The following is a 20,684-nucleotide window of genomic DNA, read 5'->3' on the forward strand; positions in this document are numbered from 1 at the left end:
TACCAGCTTCAGGTGAATCTGAGTTGAAACTGAAATTAATGTATTGTTATCCACAACCTAATTTTATGAGATCTGGTTGTTCATATGATGCTCTGTATACATACCAACCCTGAAAATATACTTTAATGTACTCAGATAGTAGTTGCGCATTTGTTAAGCTGTGAAAGATGAGGGTTTTTGTAGAAGAAAACAGAGGACTGTAGCACTGTGCATCTTTGCTGCACAGAAATAAACTGCACTGTCATTTGGCTCCAGATTTTTAATTGTAAGTGTACTGTTATTTTGCCCATTTCCATCCAACTCAATCTTGTTTTTCAGGGCCTCTTCTGGATTTTTCAAATTCATATTTAAATATCCAAGAAGATACAGCTGATTGTTTGTAGACTGTTTATACCAGAGAATGAAGTCAAAGTCTTGTATAGCATGAGAACAGTAAAGATCTGTTGAATCTAACTTATTCTTGATCAAATCTGGTGGAGTCTGATAAACATTTTTCACGTCACTAGAAGAACAGTCTGTGAAAAACAGAATATGAATATTTCACTATGTAATGCATAGTTCAATATACATGCTATATATGAACATTATCATCTATTTCTACACTAATTACATAGCATGTTTATGACAATGCATTAACATTTCAAATAAAACATGGTTTTTGGATTACCTGTAAGGGAGATAAAAAAGGCAGTAAATATGATGAGAATGTCAAGCATCTTGGCTCTTCTGAGTCTTACTGTTATCATCTGCATTATCTGCTAAACTTTTGCACTATGCAAACATGCAAAACATCCTCATAAATTGGCCAAACTACACCTTTGATGTGAGCTGAGTGACGAATAGTGGTGCATGATGTATAGTCACAGTTCATGGGTCATGTGAGTCAGGGCTGTAAGGAATGCAGCTGTTGTTGGTGAAGGCAGGTGTGGATGTCATCCAGTACTAATTGTGGTAATGGTGGTTACAGAATCGTAACCACTATCAATACCGTATTGAAGGGGACCTTATATGAACTTAATACCATCTAAACCTAAAGCATCTGTTTTTTCCTCAATATAATTTTTTATAAGTAGCACTTTTATATTATCATTTATTTATTGCATTTATATTTTTATGACCTTTGTTCCAGCTTTTGTAACACATTTTGTATTACCTTTCCTATTAAATATGCTATTTAAATAAACATGCCTTAAATGTGGGCATCAATTTCTTATCATGGTAACAACTGTGCTCCAATAACAGTTAAATACATGCACCTACATACACACACACACACACACACACACACACACACACACACACACACACACACACACACACACACACACACACACACACACACACACACACACACTGTTTTTGTACAACTCTGCCCTGTGGTTATGACAATGTGTTTACTCACAGCGCAGATATACATTGCACTGTCAGTAGAATCCAGGTCATTCACTATCAGAAAGCCACTGTCAGGAACTGTCTGTTCTGCTGAGTATTTTTTATTTTTGTTAAAATTTCCAAAGTCTAAGGTGCCAAAGCTAGTCATGTACACAATGAGCTCCATACTCTCCCCTTGGTGCTGACGGTAAAAGTACATATGGTTAAAAGTTGAACCCTTGGTGTGTTTGCAATTCAGTGTGGCGTTTTGGCCAGATTCTCCCCAGAGTGAATCAGGCTGAAAGATATCCCTTGCCCTCGTAACAGCTGGAAACAATAAACAATCAGATCAATCCGACTGCAGAAGTTACTTCCCCATTGGTTGTAGTCTTGTTAAATATGCATTAAATCAATATTGTTATCTCTATTGTTATTGCTAACTCTAATAGTACAGATACTTTTTTGCTGGTTACCATGGATCCAGTGCAGTAACTGAATCAGTGATATAATGTTCCTGAACATTTGCATTTTGACTCTTGATCTACTACAGAGTATAATGTGCAGGACTATGATGTGCAAGATGTTGTTGTGGGGACAAGATGTGACATCATAAAGTAGTGGGTATAGTAATATCTCCACCCACAGAGACGGTAAAGAAATTACATTATACAAACACACCACTCCTTTACAACACCTATAGATAAACAGTTAACAAAGTGTCATTATAAGAGCTATTTCCTTACAGTCCATTGTTTTGTTTCAGTCACTCTAAGCTGAAGTCATTTTTAACAATTGGGCATAGAATATGATATGCGTAAAAATGTGATAAGCCCCATATGGTAAAGTGCAGCAGTAAATCTTTACAAGAATTTACATATGAATGATGAGCTTGATCAAGAACAGCTTGAAAGATGTATGTTGCTATGGCACAAAAATCAAAATCCAACAGACTGTTGATATTGCTGACTAGAGAAAACAAATGTAAAATGTGATTTCATAATTCAAGTGGTTTTAGATACAACATTGCCCCCTCTTGTTTAAATACCAAACTGCACTAGAGAGAGCAGATTGTAAGAACATTTAAGACACATGCAATGTCATGATTGTCCCTTTACTAGCATCCTGTCGTCATGGTTACCCTGTCTCCTGTCTTTATTTTGCTTTGCTTCCAGGTTGCTCCAACCCTCGTGTAAGTTTCCACACCTGATTTGAATCACCCATGTCTTGTTTAATGCTTATTATACTATGTGTTTGATGTGTGTGTGTGTGTGTGTGTATATATATATATATATATATATATATATATATATATATATATATATACACGTGTTTGTGTAGTCTACACACTGGTCATTGTTATTCCATGCCTCTTTTGTGTGTGCGTTAAACCTGTTATATATGTTTATCCATGCCTCCTTTATGTTTGCTTGTTTTATTTATGTTAATAACACTTCTTCTGTAAGTCTAGTTATTTTGTTATAGCATGTTATCTGTTGTGTTTTTTATTTCCGGACTTGGACTGTGATATTAACCCTGATTTTGGGTGGGGCCTTTATGAAATGTGTTCTCAATTTTGATGTAGCTTAGTTTCCTTCTTTTTAAATAAGAATATAAAAAACACTATTTGTGGATGTCTTCAGAGGGTCTTCCATTTTGTGCTAACTTACTGAACAGGAATACTGTCAGAACAATCTTACTCCCAGGAAAAGTAAGTGAAAATGTGTTTTCTTTGCATTTTTGAAATTATGTCCAAAGTGGGAAAGCACAAGGATAAGAGAAGAGAAAGCAAATAGGGTGTTTTTGTACAGCCCTGCCCTAAAGTTGTAACACTGTGTTCTTTCACAGCACAGAAATACATTGCACTGTCAGTAAAATCCAGATCTTTTACAGTAAGGGACCCACTGTCAGGGACTGTTTTATTGGCTAAGAATTTACTCTCACTAAATTCATTTCCAAACTCTGGCTTTTTGCTATAGCTGGATGTGAAGACAATGAGCTTCATAGTTTCTCCTTGGTGCTGGCGGTACCAGTACATCTGATAATATGTTGCACCCTTGGTATGACTGCAGTTAATTGTGGCGGATTTTCCCAATTCAGACCAGAGTACATCAGGCTGATTGACATCATTTGCCCCTGCAACACCTGTGGATAAACAGCACATAAGCCTAAACTGTAAGAGTTACTTTCCCACTGTTTCTAATTCTGTCCAGTATGCACATACACATCATTAGCAGTTTTATTGTAGAAAAAGCTGTCATACAATTGTAAGGTCTTTTTTTGTTACCTTTGATCCAGTACACTGTCTTGATTACTATTATAATGATTCTCATCATGTTGACTGACTCTTGGTAAAGTTTAAACTGACTTACACATATTGAAAATCTGACTATATAAACAGGATATGACATCATAAGGTAACGATTTCATCCACACCTTACCTATAGAGGCAGGATGAAAACATGGCAACCAAATACAAGCACATCCATTGCTATGAAGACAATGAGCTTCAAAGCTTCTCTTTGCTGCTCATCTTAATTAGTGTGATGAGGAGCTCAAACTCTGTTCATTAGTGCGGAGAGGAGCCCCCCTGTTGGTTTTCCTAATTACCACCATCAGCACACGTTTTTCTGTTCAGCAGTTCATCAGGTCAATGGTAGGTTGTAGCACACTGCCTCCATTGGCTGCTCTCTGTTTGTGTGATACACATGCATACATGCAGGGTGTTTTTGTACATCTCTTCTTTAGAGCTAGTGTACTGTGTTGTTTCACCATGAAATACACTGCATTGTCAGTAGAATCCAGATTTTTCTGTTTTATTGGTTGAAATCTTTTTCTCATTAAATTCATTTCCAAACTCTGGCTGTTTGAAACAGGTGTTTGTGAAGATAATGACTGAAGTGTTCGAAAAATTCTGACCTATAATGAGACATGATGTGGAAGTGGGATGCCTAGGCGAGTATCTGTAATGATAAGGTGTTTATTTACAATACAAACAAAACCGAAACCAAAAACATGATGAACAGAACAAAACACACTAAACAGCAACAACATAGGTACCAACAGATCAAGGAAGCACTCAGATATTGTGTTATGTGTGGTATACACACGGTCAAACACTCAAACACTGACAACGGACAACAGAACAATAGGGGTTTAAATATGAGTGCTAACAGTGAACATAACTACGATCAGGTGTGACGTACAATTAATACGGTAGGGGCGTGACGATGGACAAAACACACACAAACACACCTATACACACACACACACACACACACACACACACACACAGGGAGGAGTCTAGGAGAGTGGGGGTGTGCCGTGACATAATCCTTTTGATTTTTCTGAAGTGCATAATGACTTAAACAGTAATCATTCAGGCTATAGCTGTACAGAATATGACACCATAAAACAATAGTCATAGCCAGGTACTGTGGCCTGTCTTTATCTATAGAGGAAGAAAGCATGTTTTTCTATTGTGTTTTAATAGCTTAAATCACTTATTATTAAATTCCTTATTTTTTATTTCTGCAGTTTACTTATTATCCACACTAATGTTGAAAACAGAAACAGTAACAAAACAAAATATAAAGTACAGTAACTAAATGAAGTACAAACAATAGTTAATACTTTAACATGAGTATTATTATTATTATTATTATTATTATTATTATTATGAGTATACATGAGTATTATTATTTCTTGTTCCCATGCTCGTGAAGCCCACAGTTGAGCATTCTCTGCCAGATCAGCATGCGTTGCCTCAATACTGTAGCTGCTGCGATTGCTCTGCTCACACATGGTTTCCTCTTATTCCCTCACTTATTTTTTCACTCATGTTGTTTTGTTTAATTTTAGATAGTTGATAAGTCATGTCCAGACCAAATATGGTCCAGAGTTGGCGATAGATGAATGTCTAATTTTAGATCTGCATATCATATCATGTCTGAACATGTTGAACTTGCTATATCATTTATAAATTTCCACTGACTCAATTATTTTGTTCTCTATATATACTCCTGTATCTCTGAATAAAGCATGCGTGCTTCTCAGCATCTCTGACTCAGTGTCATTCTTGTTCTGAGAAACACGCCCCAGGGCCTTGAAGAGAAACAAACATACACAGGCGAGATCTGATGGTGGGACCAGAGGGACAGATTAAGGAAAATAGGGAATTTTTCCTTACACAGGGGATGCAAAATAAAACACCAGAGCAAAAAGGGAACTGAGGTGATGTGCAATATGCAATACACCTCCATTTCAATGTACAAAAGTGGCTGTGTCAATATACTTCATTATTGACATAACCACTTATATATGTATTTGCAAATATATAATTTTGTGCACATCTTGCAAGAAAGCTTGATTAAGTCTTATTATGTCATATTATTTTGTCATGAGAATTTTATATGGTCTTGGGACATGTCCTTCAAACACAGTATATGTTCATTTCCTATGAGCACCTTCAGCAGGAATTTGTTGATTTATAGGAATTATCAATAGGGAAAGCAAGAGCCATGACAGAACACAGTGCTGTGGAAAGCCAAAGTTTGCCAGAACTATGAAAAATTATTGAGAAATTTGAGTGCATGTAGCACAGCACATGAAAGGTTGCACAGAAGTACATCACAACCTAAACCAGATATCTAAAAAATATGCTACCACTTATCCCTGTCACTCTAGAACAGCTTAGAGAAGCCAAATACTTCACCAAATTAGACATCTGTAGTGCATACAACCTGATACGTATAAAAAAAGGAAATGAGTGGAAGTCACTATGAATATAAAGTTATGCCTTACGGTCTCAGTGTAACACCATCTGTCTTTAAAGAATTTATCAATGACACCCTTCGTGAATACAAAGGAAAGGACATGATAGCGTACATCGATGGCATCCTCATATACTAACGGGATCTGGAGACACATGTATGACACATCCATTCTATTTTGAAGAAACTCCTGGACAATGGACTGTTTGTAAAAGGAGAAAAATGTGAATTCCATCTTACTACTACAACCTTCTTGGGATATGTAATCAGCCAGAGTGGTATCACCATGGATGACCATAAGATAGAGGCCATTCTCACTTGGCCCACACCCACCACAGTCAAGAAGCTCCAGAGCTTCCTTGGCTTTGCAAACTTCTACCAATGTTTCATTAGGAACTTCAGCAGCATAGCAGCTCCTTTTACAGCCCTCCTACAAGGAGCAGCAACCAAGCACCGCTGGAATCAAGAGTCAGAGCAAGCATTCAGACAATTAAAAGAAGTATTTAACACTGCTCCCCTTCTTCGACATCCTGATCTGTCAATCCTGTTTGTGGTAGAGGTAGACACCTCAAACATAGGTGTAGGGGCTGTTTTATCTCAGAGACATGATGCATCCAAACTACACCCCATGGCGTATTTTTCCCGTAAACGGTCCCTGGCTGAACATAACTATGGAATAGGAGAACATGAACTATTACCCATAAAACTGGCTTAAGAGGAATGGAGGCACTGGTTAGAGGGGGCTAACCATCCTTTTTTAGTGATTACCGATCACTGGATTGTAGAACATATGCGGGCAGCCAAATGTTTGAACCCTCGTCTCGTCCATTGGGCGTTGTTCTTTTCTAGATTTCATTTCAAGATTATGTATCATCTGGGGTCCCACAATGCGAAAGCTGATGCCCTGTCCCGCATTCACCTAGGGGAAATGGAGGAGGAATCCGACACCCAGGAAACCATCCTTCCAACCTGGGTGCATCTGGAATCTATACGATGGGAGATAGAGATAGAATCGAGCAAGCCTCACAAAGCACCATCATCCCAATCAAATGTCCTGCAGGGAGACATTATGTACCGGCACCATGCCAGGATTGGCTATTAACCTGGGCTCATTCTTCCCTTCTCATTCTACTGCTCATCCTGGTGAAATGCGCACTCAACAGCTCCTGGCTAGCCGTTATCAGTGGGAGACTATCACAAGCAGCATACACAGGCATGTTTCTTCCTGTTCTGTGCACAACCAAAGCAAAATCCCTAAGAGCATTGATTTCATCACTGACCTACCCTGCTCAAATGGCAATACTACTATACTTACAGTAGTAGACCGATTCTCTCGTGGCATAAGATCCTGTTGGACTGGGGACCTCAAGTCATGTCCCGTGTGTGGTCAGCTTTTTTTGAACATATAGGAGTAGCCATTAGTCTTACGTCCGGTTATCACTCACAGTCTAACAGTCAATGTGAATGGACAAATCAAGAACTAAGCAAGTTCCTGTATTGTTTTTGTATGAACAATCCCTCAGACTGGTCCACATTCCTTCTGTGGGTGGAAATGGCCCAAAACTCTCTCACGAATTCCTCTACTGACATAACACCTTTTGAGTGCTTCCTAGGTTATCAGCCCCCAATGGCCCCATCGACCTGAATCACAGCTGATAACCCCAATGTGCACGAATGGATGCAATGCAGCGAGAAGGTATGGGAGGAGACGCATCAGTGAATTGAACATGTACTCCAACGATATAAAGTAGCAGATAGACACAGAGGAACTACTCCTGCATAGCAGCCTGGAGACCTTGTATGGCTCTCTATGCAGGATTTCCGTAAACCAGGTTCCTGTGGCAAACTGGGTCCTAAGTATATTAGTCCCTTCGAAGTATGTAAAAACATTAATTAAGTGGTTTACCAACTCAATCCGCCTGCACATTACTGTATCTTTAGGTCATTTTATGGCTCGCTTCTCAAGCCTGTTGTTCCAGGTCCTTTGGATGAGGTGTCTCCTGATGACAACTCCACCTGAGTAATGCTTAAAGAACAAAGAAATTGTGTTACTCACTTATGAACTGTTTCATATTTGTTAAATAACAAGCAAGTTTTGAGACCAAGAGTATTAAACTTGTTAGTTTGAGCAAAGCTTGGAACATTGTGATTGCAAAACAAATCTAGCTGACATGAAAGAATACAATGATCTACCATTGCATTATGTTTAATCTCATTCTCAGACATTTGGAGAAGCACATGACATAAAGAAAGTGTGCACACATAATCAGACAGGTATTTAAAGAGAACCACCCAAGCTTTGGTGTATTCTATACAATATTATGTAATAAAATGTATTAAATTACTGAATCTTTGGAGTAAATTATATATGATTTTTCAGTATATCTATATCTAAGCCTATTAAGCATAGAGGGACCGACTTTGAAGGAAAGTAGAATCATATTTATGCTTTCATGATAAATAATGATTACAACTAGGTAACAACCAGTGATGAGAGTGAGGCAGACAGACAAGACCTAATTAGGAAGATTGGAACCCCCCCACCCCCCTTTTAATTCTAACCATGAGAATAATCTAAAATGTGACATCACAATTTAAGGTGGTTCAGATACATCACCTTATCTAAGTTTAGGTATCAAACTGCACAGGAGAATCCATAAGGTCATAAAATGAGATGAGCTCCCTGATTTTGCTAATCATTATTTATTCTGACTACTATTACAGCTACATTAAAAAGTCCCACATATCTAGAAGAACAAATAATTTCATTAAAAAACAAAACACAAATGCTGTTGACTTATATTGATCTTTGACATTTATATAGTCTTAAAACAGTTAAAGTAACCATTACAGACTGTCCACAAAGATAAGACAAACATAATTTGATACATCACCAGCTCTAATCATCATCTCTAAACAAATTATCTCTAAACATCTTTAAAAAACTATAAATACTGGTGATTGTAAATTTGTACACACAGCAATGTCATCCATTATGCCATGTTCAAAGAACCAGACACGCAGCTAGATTTAAAATAATTAGCATTTAAAGTTCTGCAGTCTCAGCTGAAGTCAACTGGAACATGAGATATAACATCACATTCATGTCTTACAATAGCATATATATCTTCATGTAAGGTGTAGGCTAAAGCATGATTATGACTTTTAAATTATTTTTTATATATTGATTTGACATTCCTAAGATACCGTTTAAACTACTTAAAAGTAATAATCTTTGTATATTTTTTCATATACTTTAACACACACACACACACACACACACACACACACACACACACACACACATACATTCACCTATATTGAAAACTTTGCAATCTCTACACCGAATAAGAACTTACATTCTGCGGTATCAGCTGAAGTGTTTTCTTTTTCGTTTTCCTATTTTTGACAATTGGACACAGAATATGACACCTGACTTCTTTGAAATTTAGTGAATATATTAATCAGTGAGTGATTCCAAAAAGTAGCAAAGTGAAATATAGAAATATGTGATTTCAAAAACATCCATGGATATTTAAGGGTTAAAGTTTGAGCAATTTCATTCTTTCCTGAAAAATAAAATAAATAAATAAAAAATCTAACTGGTACTGTACCAGTGATTGTAAGGAATTAGAGCTGATTGGCACTGTGGAAGGTAATGATATCTCACACTTGTCATGCACAATTTTTCTATTTTGTTTACTCTGAAAATATTCCAGTGCTTCAGTGTGTATGATAATGTTACATAAGCATTCACCATGATCAGCTCCTCAAATAACATACCTGTCAAATATAACTGTACAGCCATATTTTAAATATAATTATGAGGGCAGAGTTCAAACTGAGTAGCTAGATTTGTAGAGTCACAATGCCCTCTTCAGGTGGCATACACATCCAAACAAATATGTAATCTTTTATTGCTATACTTCTGGGTTATTTTCATTGGTGTGTATTAATACCATGCCTAAACCTAATACCATCTAAACCTAAACCATAGCTTAAATCTTTTTTTTTTTTCCTCAATATGACTTTTTATAATTATAATTTAATATTAGCATTTATTTATTGCATTTATTTGTTTACAACCTTCAAAAAATATAATATTCAATTCAAATAAATGCCTTAAATGTGGGCACCAATTTCTCATCCACATCATTCACTGCCAGGAAGCCACTCTCTGGAACTGTTTGCTGAAATTGGTTTGCTGAAATTTTTTTTGTTTTGTTTATATTTGCAAAGTCTAAAGTGCCAAAGCTGGTCACATACACTATGAGCTCAATACTCTCCCCATGATGCTGACGGTACCAGTACATGCCTTTGAAAGTTGAACCCTTGGTGTGTTTGCAATTCATTATGGCTTTTTGGCTCGATTCTCCCCAGAGTGTATTGGGCTGAAAGATAACACTCGCCCTTCGTAACAGCTGGAAACAATAAACAATCAGTTCAATCCGACTGCAGAAGTTACTTCCCCATTGGTTGCAGTCTTGTTAAGCATGCATTAAATCAATATTGTTATCTCTATGGTTACTGTTAACTATAATAGTACAGATGCTTTTTTTTTTTTTTTTTGGTTACAATGGATCCAGTGCAGTAACTGAATCGGTGATATAATGTTCCTGAACATGTGCATTTTGATGTATGTTGCAATGGCACAAAATCACTTTCCAATGGACTGCTGATACTGCTGACTAGATAAATCAAATGTAAAATGTTTCATAGTTCTAGGGGTTTTAAATGCAACATTGCCTCCTCTTGTTTAATTACAAACTGCACTACAGAAAGCAGATCATAAAATCATTTAAGACACAAGTGTTGTCATGATTGGACCCTCCCTAGCATTTTGTTATCATGGTTACCCTGTCTCCTGTCTTTATTTTGCTTTGCTTCTGTGTTGTTCAACCCCTTGTTTAAGTCCCCCCCCCCCCCCCCCCCCCCCCCCCCCTTGATTTGAATCACCTGTGTCTTGTTGTGTTAATATAACTTCTTCTGTAAGTCAAGTTATTTTGTTATAGCCTGTTTTCTGTTGTGTTTTACAATGTATTTTTGGACTCTCTGTGTTGGCTCTCTGACCTTGGACTCTGATATCGACCCTGATTTTGGATGGGACCTTTATGAAGTGTGTTCTCTATCTTGATGTAGCCTATTTTCCTTCATTTTAACTAAGAATATAAAACCACTAGTTGTGAATGTCTTCACAGGGGGAAAGCACAAGGGTATGATGAAAAGAGAAGATAAAGAGTAATATAATTAATATTGCCCGAAAAGTGCCAAATAAATAATACAGAATAATAAGAGAATAATATAAATATAATATATATTAAAAATTACAATGATCTTGGATATCTAAGGTTTAGAATTTGTGAATTTAGCAATTTAACACATTTGTTCTTTCTCATTAGGACTCACTGTTCCAGTAATATTAACAAACTATACATATATTTCATAAGGAAATAATGTTAGAACCTGTAACTTAGAGAATCTTTCACATTTCTGGGTTTATTTTACTATTGGGAAATTATTACAGTATTGGGTTATATATACCACAATGCCTCTATTGGCTGTTCTCCAAGACATGCATGCACACAGGGTGTTTTTGTACAGCGCTGCCCTAAAGTTATAACACTGTGTTGGCTCACAGCGCAAAAATACACTGCACTGTCAGTAATATCCAGATCTTTTACAGTAAGGGACCCACTCTCAGGGACTGTTTTATTGGCTAAGAATTTACTCTCACTAAATTCATTTCCAAACTCTGGCTTTTTGCCATAGCTGGATGTGAAGACAATGAGCTTCATAGTTTCTCCTTGGTGCTGGCGGTACCAGTACATCTGAATGTAAATTGCACCCTTGGTATGACTGCAGTTAATTGTGGCAGATTTTCCAATTTCAGCCCAGAGTACATCAGGCTGATTGACATCATTTGCACCTACAACACCTGTGGATAAACAGCACATAAACTTAAACTCTAAGAATTACTTCCTACTATTTATAATTCTGTTTAGTATGCACATAAATGTTTTTAGCAGTTTCACTGTAGAAATGGCTGTCATACAATTTTGCTTTTTTGTTACCTTTCATCAAGTACACTGTCTTGATTACAATTACAATGATTCTCATCATGTTGACGCTTGGTAAAGTTTATACTGACTTACATATATTGAAAATCTGACTATAGAAACAGGATATGACATCATAAAATAATTGTCATAGCCAGGTGCTGTGGCCCCACCTTAATTATAGAGGAAAAAAACAAGCTTTCTTATTGTTTTTTAATAGCTTATGTCAGTTATTATTAAATGCCTAATTTTTCATTTCTGTGGCATCATCCATATTATTCTTCAAATTAGAAACAGCAAGAAAATAAAGTCCTTAATGTACAGTATCTAAATAAAGTACAAACAAACTTATAAGACAATGATGTAAATAGTTTAACTAAGGATCATTTCTGTGTGTTGTATAATGATTTAATATGATTTAATAATACAGTCTTAATCTTTTTTTGTTATTGTTCCTTCTTTGTTATCATTGTTGGTTGTGCTTCCTGTAGGAGATGTTTTCATTGATTTATGAGTAATATATTAAAGTAACAAAATACAGGCTTGGCTATGCCACTCAGGAGGAAAGAGCTCCTGTTTTAAATATTAAGCTTTATGCCACCACAGGTAATATAACTCAGGTTCTGAGCAATCAGACACATTTATAACAAGGGGAAAATTTATTACAAAAGGAATAAAATTATGTGCAACACTCCTCTCCTCCACTCCACTCCTCTCTTACTAGGCTTACTGGCTCAAGAGATGTGTGTGTAAAAATAAACACCCCTCTATAATCACTGAAATTCACTCACTCAAACTAAATCAATTAAATACTTCACTGCAGACAAATAAATTCCTACATTATCACCACAATAACCCCATAATTTGACAAAGTGGACAAAAATGAGTCGCAAGTTTAAAATCAACCGGTATCTCTCGTCCTCGATAGCCACCACCCAGCATCACCAACCTAAGGTGGATTAAAAGGAAACTAGAGCAGTACACTAATATCACCACAAACCACTGGAGTCCCTGTGCTAACACTCATCCCTGCTGCACACCACCATTAGGGGCACGAACTCCACCAATGTTATACTCACACTCTTTCTGGAAGTAGGCATAGCTAATAACCCAATGGGAAGAGTCAGACAACTGGGTGGAATCACACCAGATTCAGCTCCTGCTCCCTGATCACCAAGGCCTTGAATGGTTGCTTTTCACGCTTGTGAAGCCCACAGTTCAGTGTAGTCTGCCAGATCCTTGATCAACTCAGCATCACCCCAATAATGTAGCTGAGCAAAAAGGGAACTGAGGTGGTGCAATGCACAATACACCACCATGTCAATGCACAAAAATGCCTGTGTTAATATACTTCATAAGTATATAATACTCATAATACTTATTGACACAACCATTTATATATGTATTTGCAAATCCTATATAGTTCCATGCACATCTTAAAAGGGCATTTGATTAAATCTTATTAAGTCATATTATTTTGTCATGAGAATTTTTATATGGCGTTGAGACATCTCCTCCAGACATCGTACATGTTCATTACCTGTGGGAATTATCAATAGCGAAAGCAAGAGCAATGAGAGAGCTGTGGGTTGCTTCTGATTCTTGGGTTGAAAAAAAGTATTAATTATATATAAACAAAAAAAAATGATGAATTTTGCTGAATATTTTTAATATGCCTGATATAATGATATTATGATATATCATAATATCATTATGAGGCATATTAAAATTATATTATGATATATTATGATATAATGACAACATGGTGTATTTCGTCTTGTCCTGCCTAAACAAGATGAAACTATTGTGACAAGATGGATGAGTGGATTATCATTGCTGTGTTGGGTTTTCCTGTAGTGTTCAACATGACTCTGTATGCATATAGAGGTGTCAAAGAGTACATTACTCTTTGGAGACGTATAAAAAACTGAGGTATGGAAGAAGGTGTCTGAAGTAGTTGGTGCTCCTGGACCTATAAACCTGATTTAATTGTTAGTGACACAGCCAGCAGAGGGAAAAACAAGTGTTTTACTTTGCTACAGTAGAAATGTACTGTAAAACTGGAACTGAAGAGCGGTTAAAATTTCATATAAAATCTCTTTTCATCTTAGAAGTGTTTTACAACACAACAGATATTTAACAGCTCTTTTCAAAATTATTTCTTTCAAAGAATAGGTAATGTCAGTATACTGTCATGGAAAGGACATTACAACTCAAATGTCCCTAACTTTCTTGTAGGGAAGTCGCTATGTAAAACAAGGCAAATCAGTTAATAAAAAATAATGCTGCCAATTTGAATGTGAATCTCCTTGTTAGAAGCATACCAGCTTCAGGTGAATCTGAACTGAAATTGATAGAAATTAATGGATTGTTATCCAAAATCTAACTGTATGAGATCTGGGCACCTATATGAGAAAATATACTTTAATGTTCTTGGACAGTAGTTGCAGATTTGTGCAGCTGTGAAGGATGAGGGTTTTTGTAGAAGAACACAAAGCACCGTGTGCATCTTTGCTGCACAGAAATAAATTGCACAGAAATAAATTGTCATTTGGCTCCCAATTTATAATCGTAGGTGTGCTATTATTTGTTCCATCTCCATCCAACTTGATCTTGTTTGTCAGGGCCTCTTCAGGATTTTTAAAATTCATATTCAAATATCCAAAAGATGTAACTGATTGTTTGTAGATTGTTTATACCAGAACCGTAAAGATCTGTTGAATTCATCTCATTCTTGATCAAATCAGATGGAGTCTGATAAACATTTTTAGCACTAGAAGAATGGTCTGTTAATAAAGAATATGAATATTTCAGTATGTAATGCATATTTCAATATATATTTTATATATGAACATTGGCCGGCCACGTGCAGTATGAGGGCCTTTGTTTGTGGCCACGCCTGCACACACCTGCAGGCGTGGCCTGCACCTTGTTTGTCTGTGTGTATGTAAACTCATGTCAGGGAATGCAGCGTATTAAAATTAAATGGTAGCGTCGTCATTGTTACATGTATCCCTGGTTATCGTGTCTGTTCATTGTTAACATGTTCCGATTCTGTAATACGTGTTTCATGTTCTGATTCTGTAATACGTGCGAGTGCCGTTGTGTTTATATGTTTCCATTAAATGTTTGTAACTGTCGAGGAAGTCTGTGCGTCCTGCTCCACGCCCTTGGGCAGTCTGGCCACGACAGTCCGACTGTTAGCATCTGTATTACCTGCATTGCAATATGAAAACATGTAAAACATCCTCATATATGAAATGGCCAAACTGCACCTTTGATGTGTATCAGCTGAGTGACAAATATTGGTGCATGATGTATAGTCACAGTTCATGGGTCATGTGAGTCAGGGCTGTAAGGAATGCAGCTGTTGTTGGTGAAAGCAGGTGCAGCTGTCATCCAGTAATAATTGTGGTAATGGTGGTTACAAAAGTTTAACCACTAACAATGCCATATTGAAGGAGACCTTATATGAACTTGAAGCGGATTTAGCGTAGCAATTTCATCAGTGAGGATTGTCAACTTCATGCTCAAAGTTCAAATATTGCTTATGCCTTCCAAAACTCTGATAAATCCCATTTTACACAACAGTTTTAACTGTGTTTTATTTGTTTTGTTCCAATGTGTAGTTATATGTAGTGGTTTGCTACAGCAACATAGAGCTTAGTAGAAGAGATGATGACAGCTCACCATTACCTTTTGTAATGCTGTTCATGCAGAAAAGCTACTGTGTGATTGGCTGCACATAAATAAACTTCTGCACTCTCTGGTGTAAGGCTGGTCAAGGTTAGAAAGCCATAAAGGTTATTTGCTTTCTCACTAATTATACATTTGTCCTTGAATTTTGGCTCTGGTTTTCCAGACTCAATTATTAGATATTCCATGAACAATAACTCTTTGTTCTCAGGTTGCTTATACCACAGAATATGTTCATATCTTTGTATGTTGTGGGAACAGTTAATCACAGCAGTATCTCCTTGATTCTTAATAAGATGAAGTGGTGTCTGCAAGACAGTCCTTCCTTTTGAGGAACCTGAAGAGATGGAGAGAGTAATGCTTATAGAACAAAGAAATTGTGCTACTCACTTGTTATTTAATAAATATGAAACAGTTCACAAGCAACTTTTGAGACCAAGAGTAATAAACTAGTTAGTTTCAGCAAGGCTTGGAACATTGTGGATGGTAAACAAATTGCAATCTGTTTAGTCTCATTCTCAGACATTTGGAGAAGCACATGACAGAAAGAAAGTGTGGTTGCATAACACTTCCTTCAGACAGGATGCACATTGGATCTGGCTTTAAAAAGAACCAATCAAGCTTTGGAAGACAGTTAGTGTAACCCGTCGTGGCCTGAGTGCCGAAGGGCGAGGGGCAGGACGCACAGACTCCAACGACGTGGGCAAACATTTATTAACACATAACGACAACAGCACTCAAACGTATTATAAACAAAGAACATGAACATGTAACAATTAACATTAAACAAACACAATAAACACACATACATTTAACAATGACAATAAGAACATTAACCTTAACATTAACATGTTATATCAACAATGATCAACGACACTGCACACACTGACGCGGGTTTAAACACACAGACAGGAAGAGAGACAGGTGTGTGCAGGTGTGGCCAGAATTGAGAATCCTCCCACTGCACGTGGCAGGCCAAACCACGTGACTCATGGGAGGCGCGCATTCCGTGACAGAACCCCCTCCCAAGACGCGTGGCTCCCGACGCGTCCGTCCAATGAACACAAACCTCCGGTCGCCGTGTACACGTAAACACAGACACAGCACGGCAGTGCCCGGCGCCCACCCAGTACCAAGTGGTTTGACTACACAGCTTAATACAGGCAATATAGTATATGAATTAAACCTTGCAAAGAAAAGTAGAATCATATTTATGCTTTCATTATACATAATGTTCAGGCTCCAACTGGGTAGCAGCCAATGATGGGAGTGAGGCAGACAGAAGTGAAATGATATGGTCGTCTGCCCCATCCCCCCCACCCCACCCCTTCATTCTTGGGGGGGGTCTGAGTCTTAATTAGGAAGATCAGACCCCCACCCCCCCTCCTAGAATTTATAATTCTAACCATGGGAATAACCTAGAATGTGACATCACAGGACTGCACAACTGCACAGGAGAATCCATATCATAAGGTCATAAACTGAGCTGAGCTCCCTGATTTTGCTAATCAGTATGTATTCTGGACTACTATTACAGCTAAATTAAAATGACCCCACATGTCCAGAAGAACAAAGAATTTCATTAAAATATTACAAAACAAAATGCTGTTGATTTATTCAGATGTTTGATGTTTATATAGTCAAAAGGCAGTTACAGTAACCACTACAGTCTGTCCACAGATAAGACAAGCATAATTACCAGCTCTGATCATCATCTCTAAACAAATGTTACTATGAATACTGGTGATTGTTCATTTGTACACATAGCAGTGTCATCCAGTATAAAGCTGGTCATGTTCAAAGACCCAATTAGTAATGATGTAGAGCATCATTTATAGTTCTGCAGTCTCAGCTGAAATCAACTGGAACAGAGGATTTGACATCACATTTATGTCTTACAATAGCATATGCAGTGAGTGTTTATATTAGTACACATCTAACATATATGCAAAATTATTCATGTTTTTAAATAAGAATAGATGAATGCAGTTGTGTAGGAGTTGAAAAGCACTATGTGGTCAAATGCAGTAGTTTATTGTACCGGTGAGTGGATGTCTGAAACACTGTGTAGATGCTGCACAGAAGTACACTGCACTGTCATCTGGTGTTAATTGATTCTGTTTGAATCACAGATTACTATTGTAGCCTGAAATGCTCTGGGAACACTGAATATCAGGAGACTCCTCATCCTTTATGACTAGGTCAGGGGGAGTTTGGGAGACTTCATTGCTGACAGCAGAGACTGTGTGAAGAAAAAAAGATGGTATTCACGATTCTAAAGTTTCACAGATATGCAATTTAAATTAAACAAAACTTACCTACTAATTGGATTAAAGAAAAAAAATGAATGTTGCGGGAATAAACTGAACCATGTTTATTTTTTTGTTTGAGAAGAGTAAGAGTTACTGGTTTAAGAAACCTAATATAAAATCTGACACAAGAGAAGTTGGTAACTGTAACGGCCCGAGTGCCGCAGGGCCGCAGGACACACAGACTCCCTCGACTGTGAAGGACGTTTACTGACATAAAACATAGACGACAACGGTGGCACTCTCAAACAACATCTACAGTGAACGTGACTATGCAATTAGCATAAGATGAAGAACACATTAACACATAAACAATGTTACGGCTACAGAGATATACATTAACATATACATAGCAACAATGACCAACAGGGAGCACACACTGAGAGGGGTTTAAATAGACAGACAGATATTCAACATTAAACCCTGTGCAGGTGTGTGCAATCCTGGGTGGTGTGGTTACACACAGTACAAATGTGAATCCCCTGCACGTGATTGGCCGTACCACAAGACTCGTGGGGGTAGGAGCTTTCCGTGACACTAACACTCTGTGCTGAGAAGGTTTCCAGATACAACAAATGCAACACTGCCTCCTCTTGTTCACATACTAAATTGCACTGCAAAAAGCAAATTATAAAAGAAGCAGGAAGGGAAAAAAAATGAAAAGTTATGACACTATTTTGGGTCATATGTATGTACTTTACTGTCACCAGAATCCAGATCGTTCACTGTAAGGGAGTCACAATCTCATACTCTCTTCATAGTGCTGATGATACTAGTACATCCAGCTGTGTAACTGGTCTTTGGTGTGTTTGCATTTCATTGTGATATGACATGACATTTATGTCTTACAATAGCATATGGTGTGAATATTTATCTTAGTACACGTGTTACAGTATTTATCCTCAGTGTGGCTTTACTATTTCCAGTTCCAGTCAAACTCGCATTATTGCTGAATTCAGGCTCCAAACTGGGTTGAGAGGAATTATAGCTGATTGGCAATGCAGATGGTAGTGATGAATCACATCTGTCATACTCATATTTTCCCCCTATTTTCTTTACTCTATAAACACTCCAGTGTTTCAGTGTGTGTGGGATGTTGCATAAGCATTCACCAAGATCAGCTCACACATGTGTAAGATACCTGTCAAATACAACTTATTTTGGTTCCGTGAAAAAGATAGGCCAGGTTTAAAGTGAGTAGCTAGATTTGTTGAGTCACAATGCCCTCTTCAGGTGGCATACGCATGTAAACAAATATGTAATATTTTGTTGCTATACTTTTTGGTTATTTTCATTTGTGTGTATTAATACAATGTCTACACCTAAACATAAAACACAGCATAAAATGAATAGGAAAAGTGCATAATTTTTCTTTATCAATATAGCCTTTTATAATTGACATTTTTTATCTTGTATTTTATCATTTATTTCTATCACACATCATGTTTCTGAACTCTATTCCATTTGCAAAACCTGTTGAATTACCTTTCATATGAAATATGCTATTAAACTAAACAGCCACATTTAAGGCATATCTATTTATCATCATGGTACCAGTTGGGCTCCAAAACACAGCTAATTACATGCATATACATACACACACACCACACACACACACACACACACACACACACACACACACACACACACACACACACACACACACACACACACACACACACACACACACAACACACATACACATACATATGCATTTTGTTTTTGTACAGCCATGCTGTGTTTGCTATGCATTGTGACTTTTTGGCCAGTGTCCTCCCAGAGTGTGTCATGCTGAAAGATATCCCTTACCCTCATAACAACTGGAAAAAATAACCAATCAATTCACTCTTACTTCATACGTTACTTCCCCATTGGGTACAGTCTTGTTAAGTATGTATGGAAGCAATATTGTTACAATAGTACAGATGCTTTTTTGTTTGCCTGGGATTCAGTGTAGTAACTGAATCAGTGATGTAATGTTCCTGAACATGTGCAAGATCTTGTTGTGGGGACAAGATGTAGCATCATAAAGTAATGGGCACAGTAATATTTCCACCCACAGAGATGATAAGAAAATACATAATACATACATCATCATCATCATCATCATCATCATCATCATCATCATCATCATCACCATCATCACTATCCTTCACATCAACTGTAGATAAAGTTAACAAAGTATTGTTATACTGCAGTGACGCTAAGCTGAAATCATTTTTAGCAATTGGAATATAATATACATTGAAAAGTAGAGTCATTTTTAGGTTCTTGGTAGGAATAAATACAGAGGTTTGTGAGAGTTGATAAGCCCAATATGGTGAAATGCACCAGTAAATTTATCCATGACTTTACACATGAAAGACAAGCTTGATCAAGAACACCTTGAAAGTGTATGTTGCTATAGCACAAATCACTATCCAATGGACTGCTGACATTGCTGACTAGAGAAAATAAATCTAAATTGTGATTTCATGGTTTAA

The 20,684-nt window shown here is 37.1% G+C and overlaps 2 gene segments (V, D, J or C); both read right to left on the minus strand.

Annotated features, from left to right (window-relative positions):
• Positions 1-2,056: 2,056 nt before the first annotated feature.
• LOC118242344 lies at positions 2,057-3,709 on the minus strand. The segment is given in 3 exon segments: positions 2,057-2,065; positions 3,215-3,513; positions 3,656-3,709. Coding segments are annotated over 3 exon segments (357 nt in total).
• Positions 3,710-11,671: 7,962 nt separating this feature from the next.
• Positions 11,672-12,261, minus strand: LOC113583927. The segment is given in 2 exon segments: positions 11,672-12,075; positions 12,212-12,261. Coding segments are annotated over 2 exon segments (453 nt in total).
• Between the last annotated feature and the right edge of the window lie 8,423 nt (positions 12,262-20,684).

The sequence above is a fragment of the Electrophorus electricus genome, chromosome 13 (genome assembly GCF_013358815.1).
Source record: "Electrophorus electricus isolate fEleEle1 chromosome 13, fEleEle1.pri, whole genome shotgun sequence".
NCBI lineage: Eukaryota > Metazoa > Chordata > Actinopteri > Gymnotiformes > Gymnotidae > Electrophorus > Electrophorus electricus.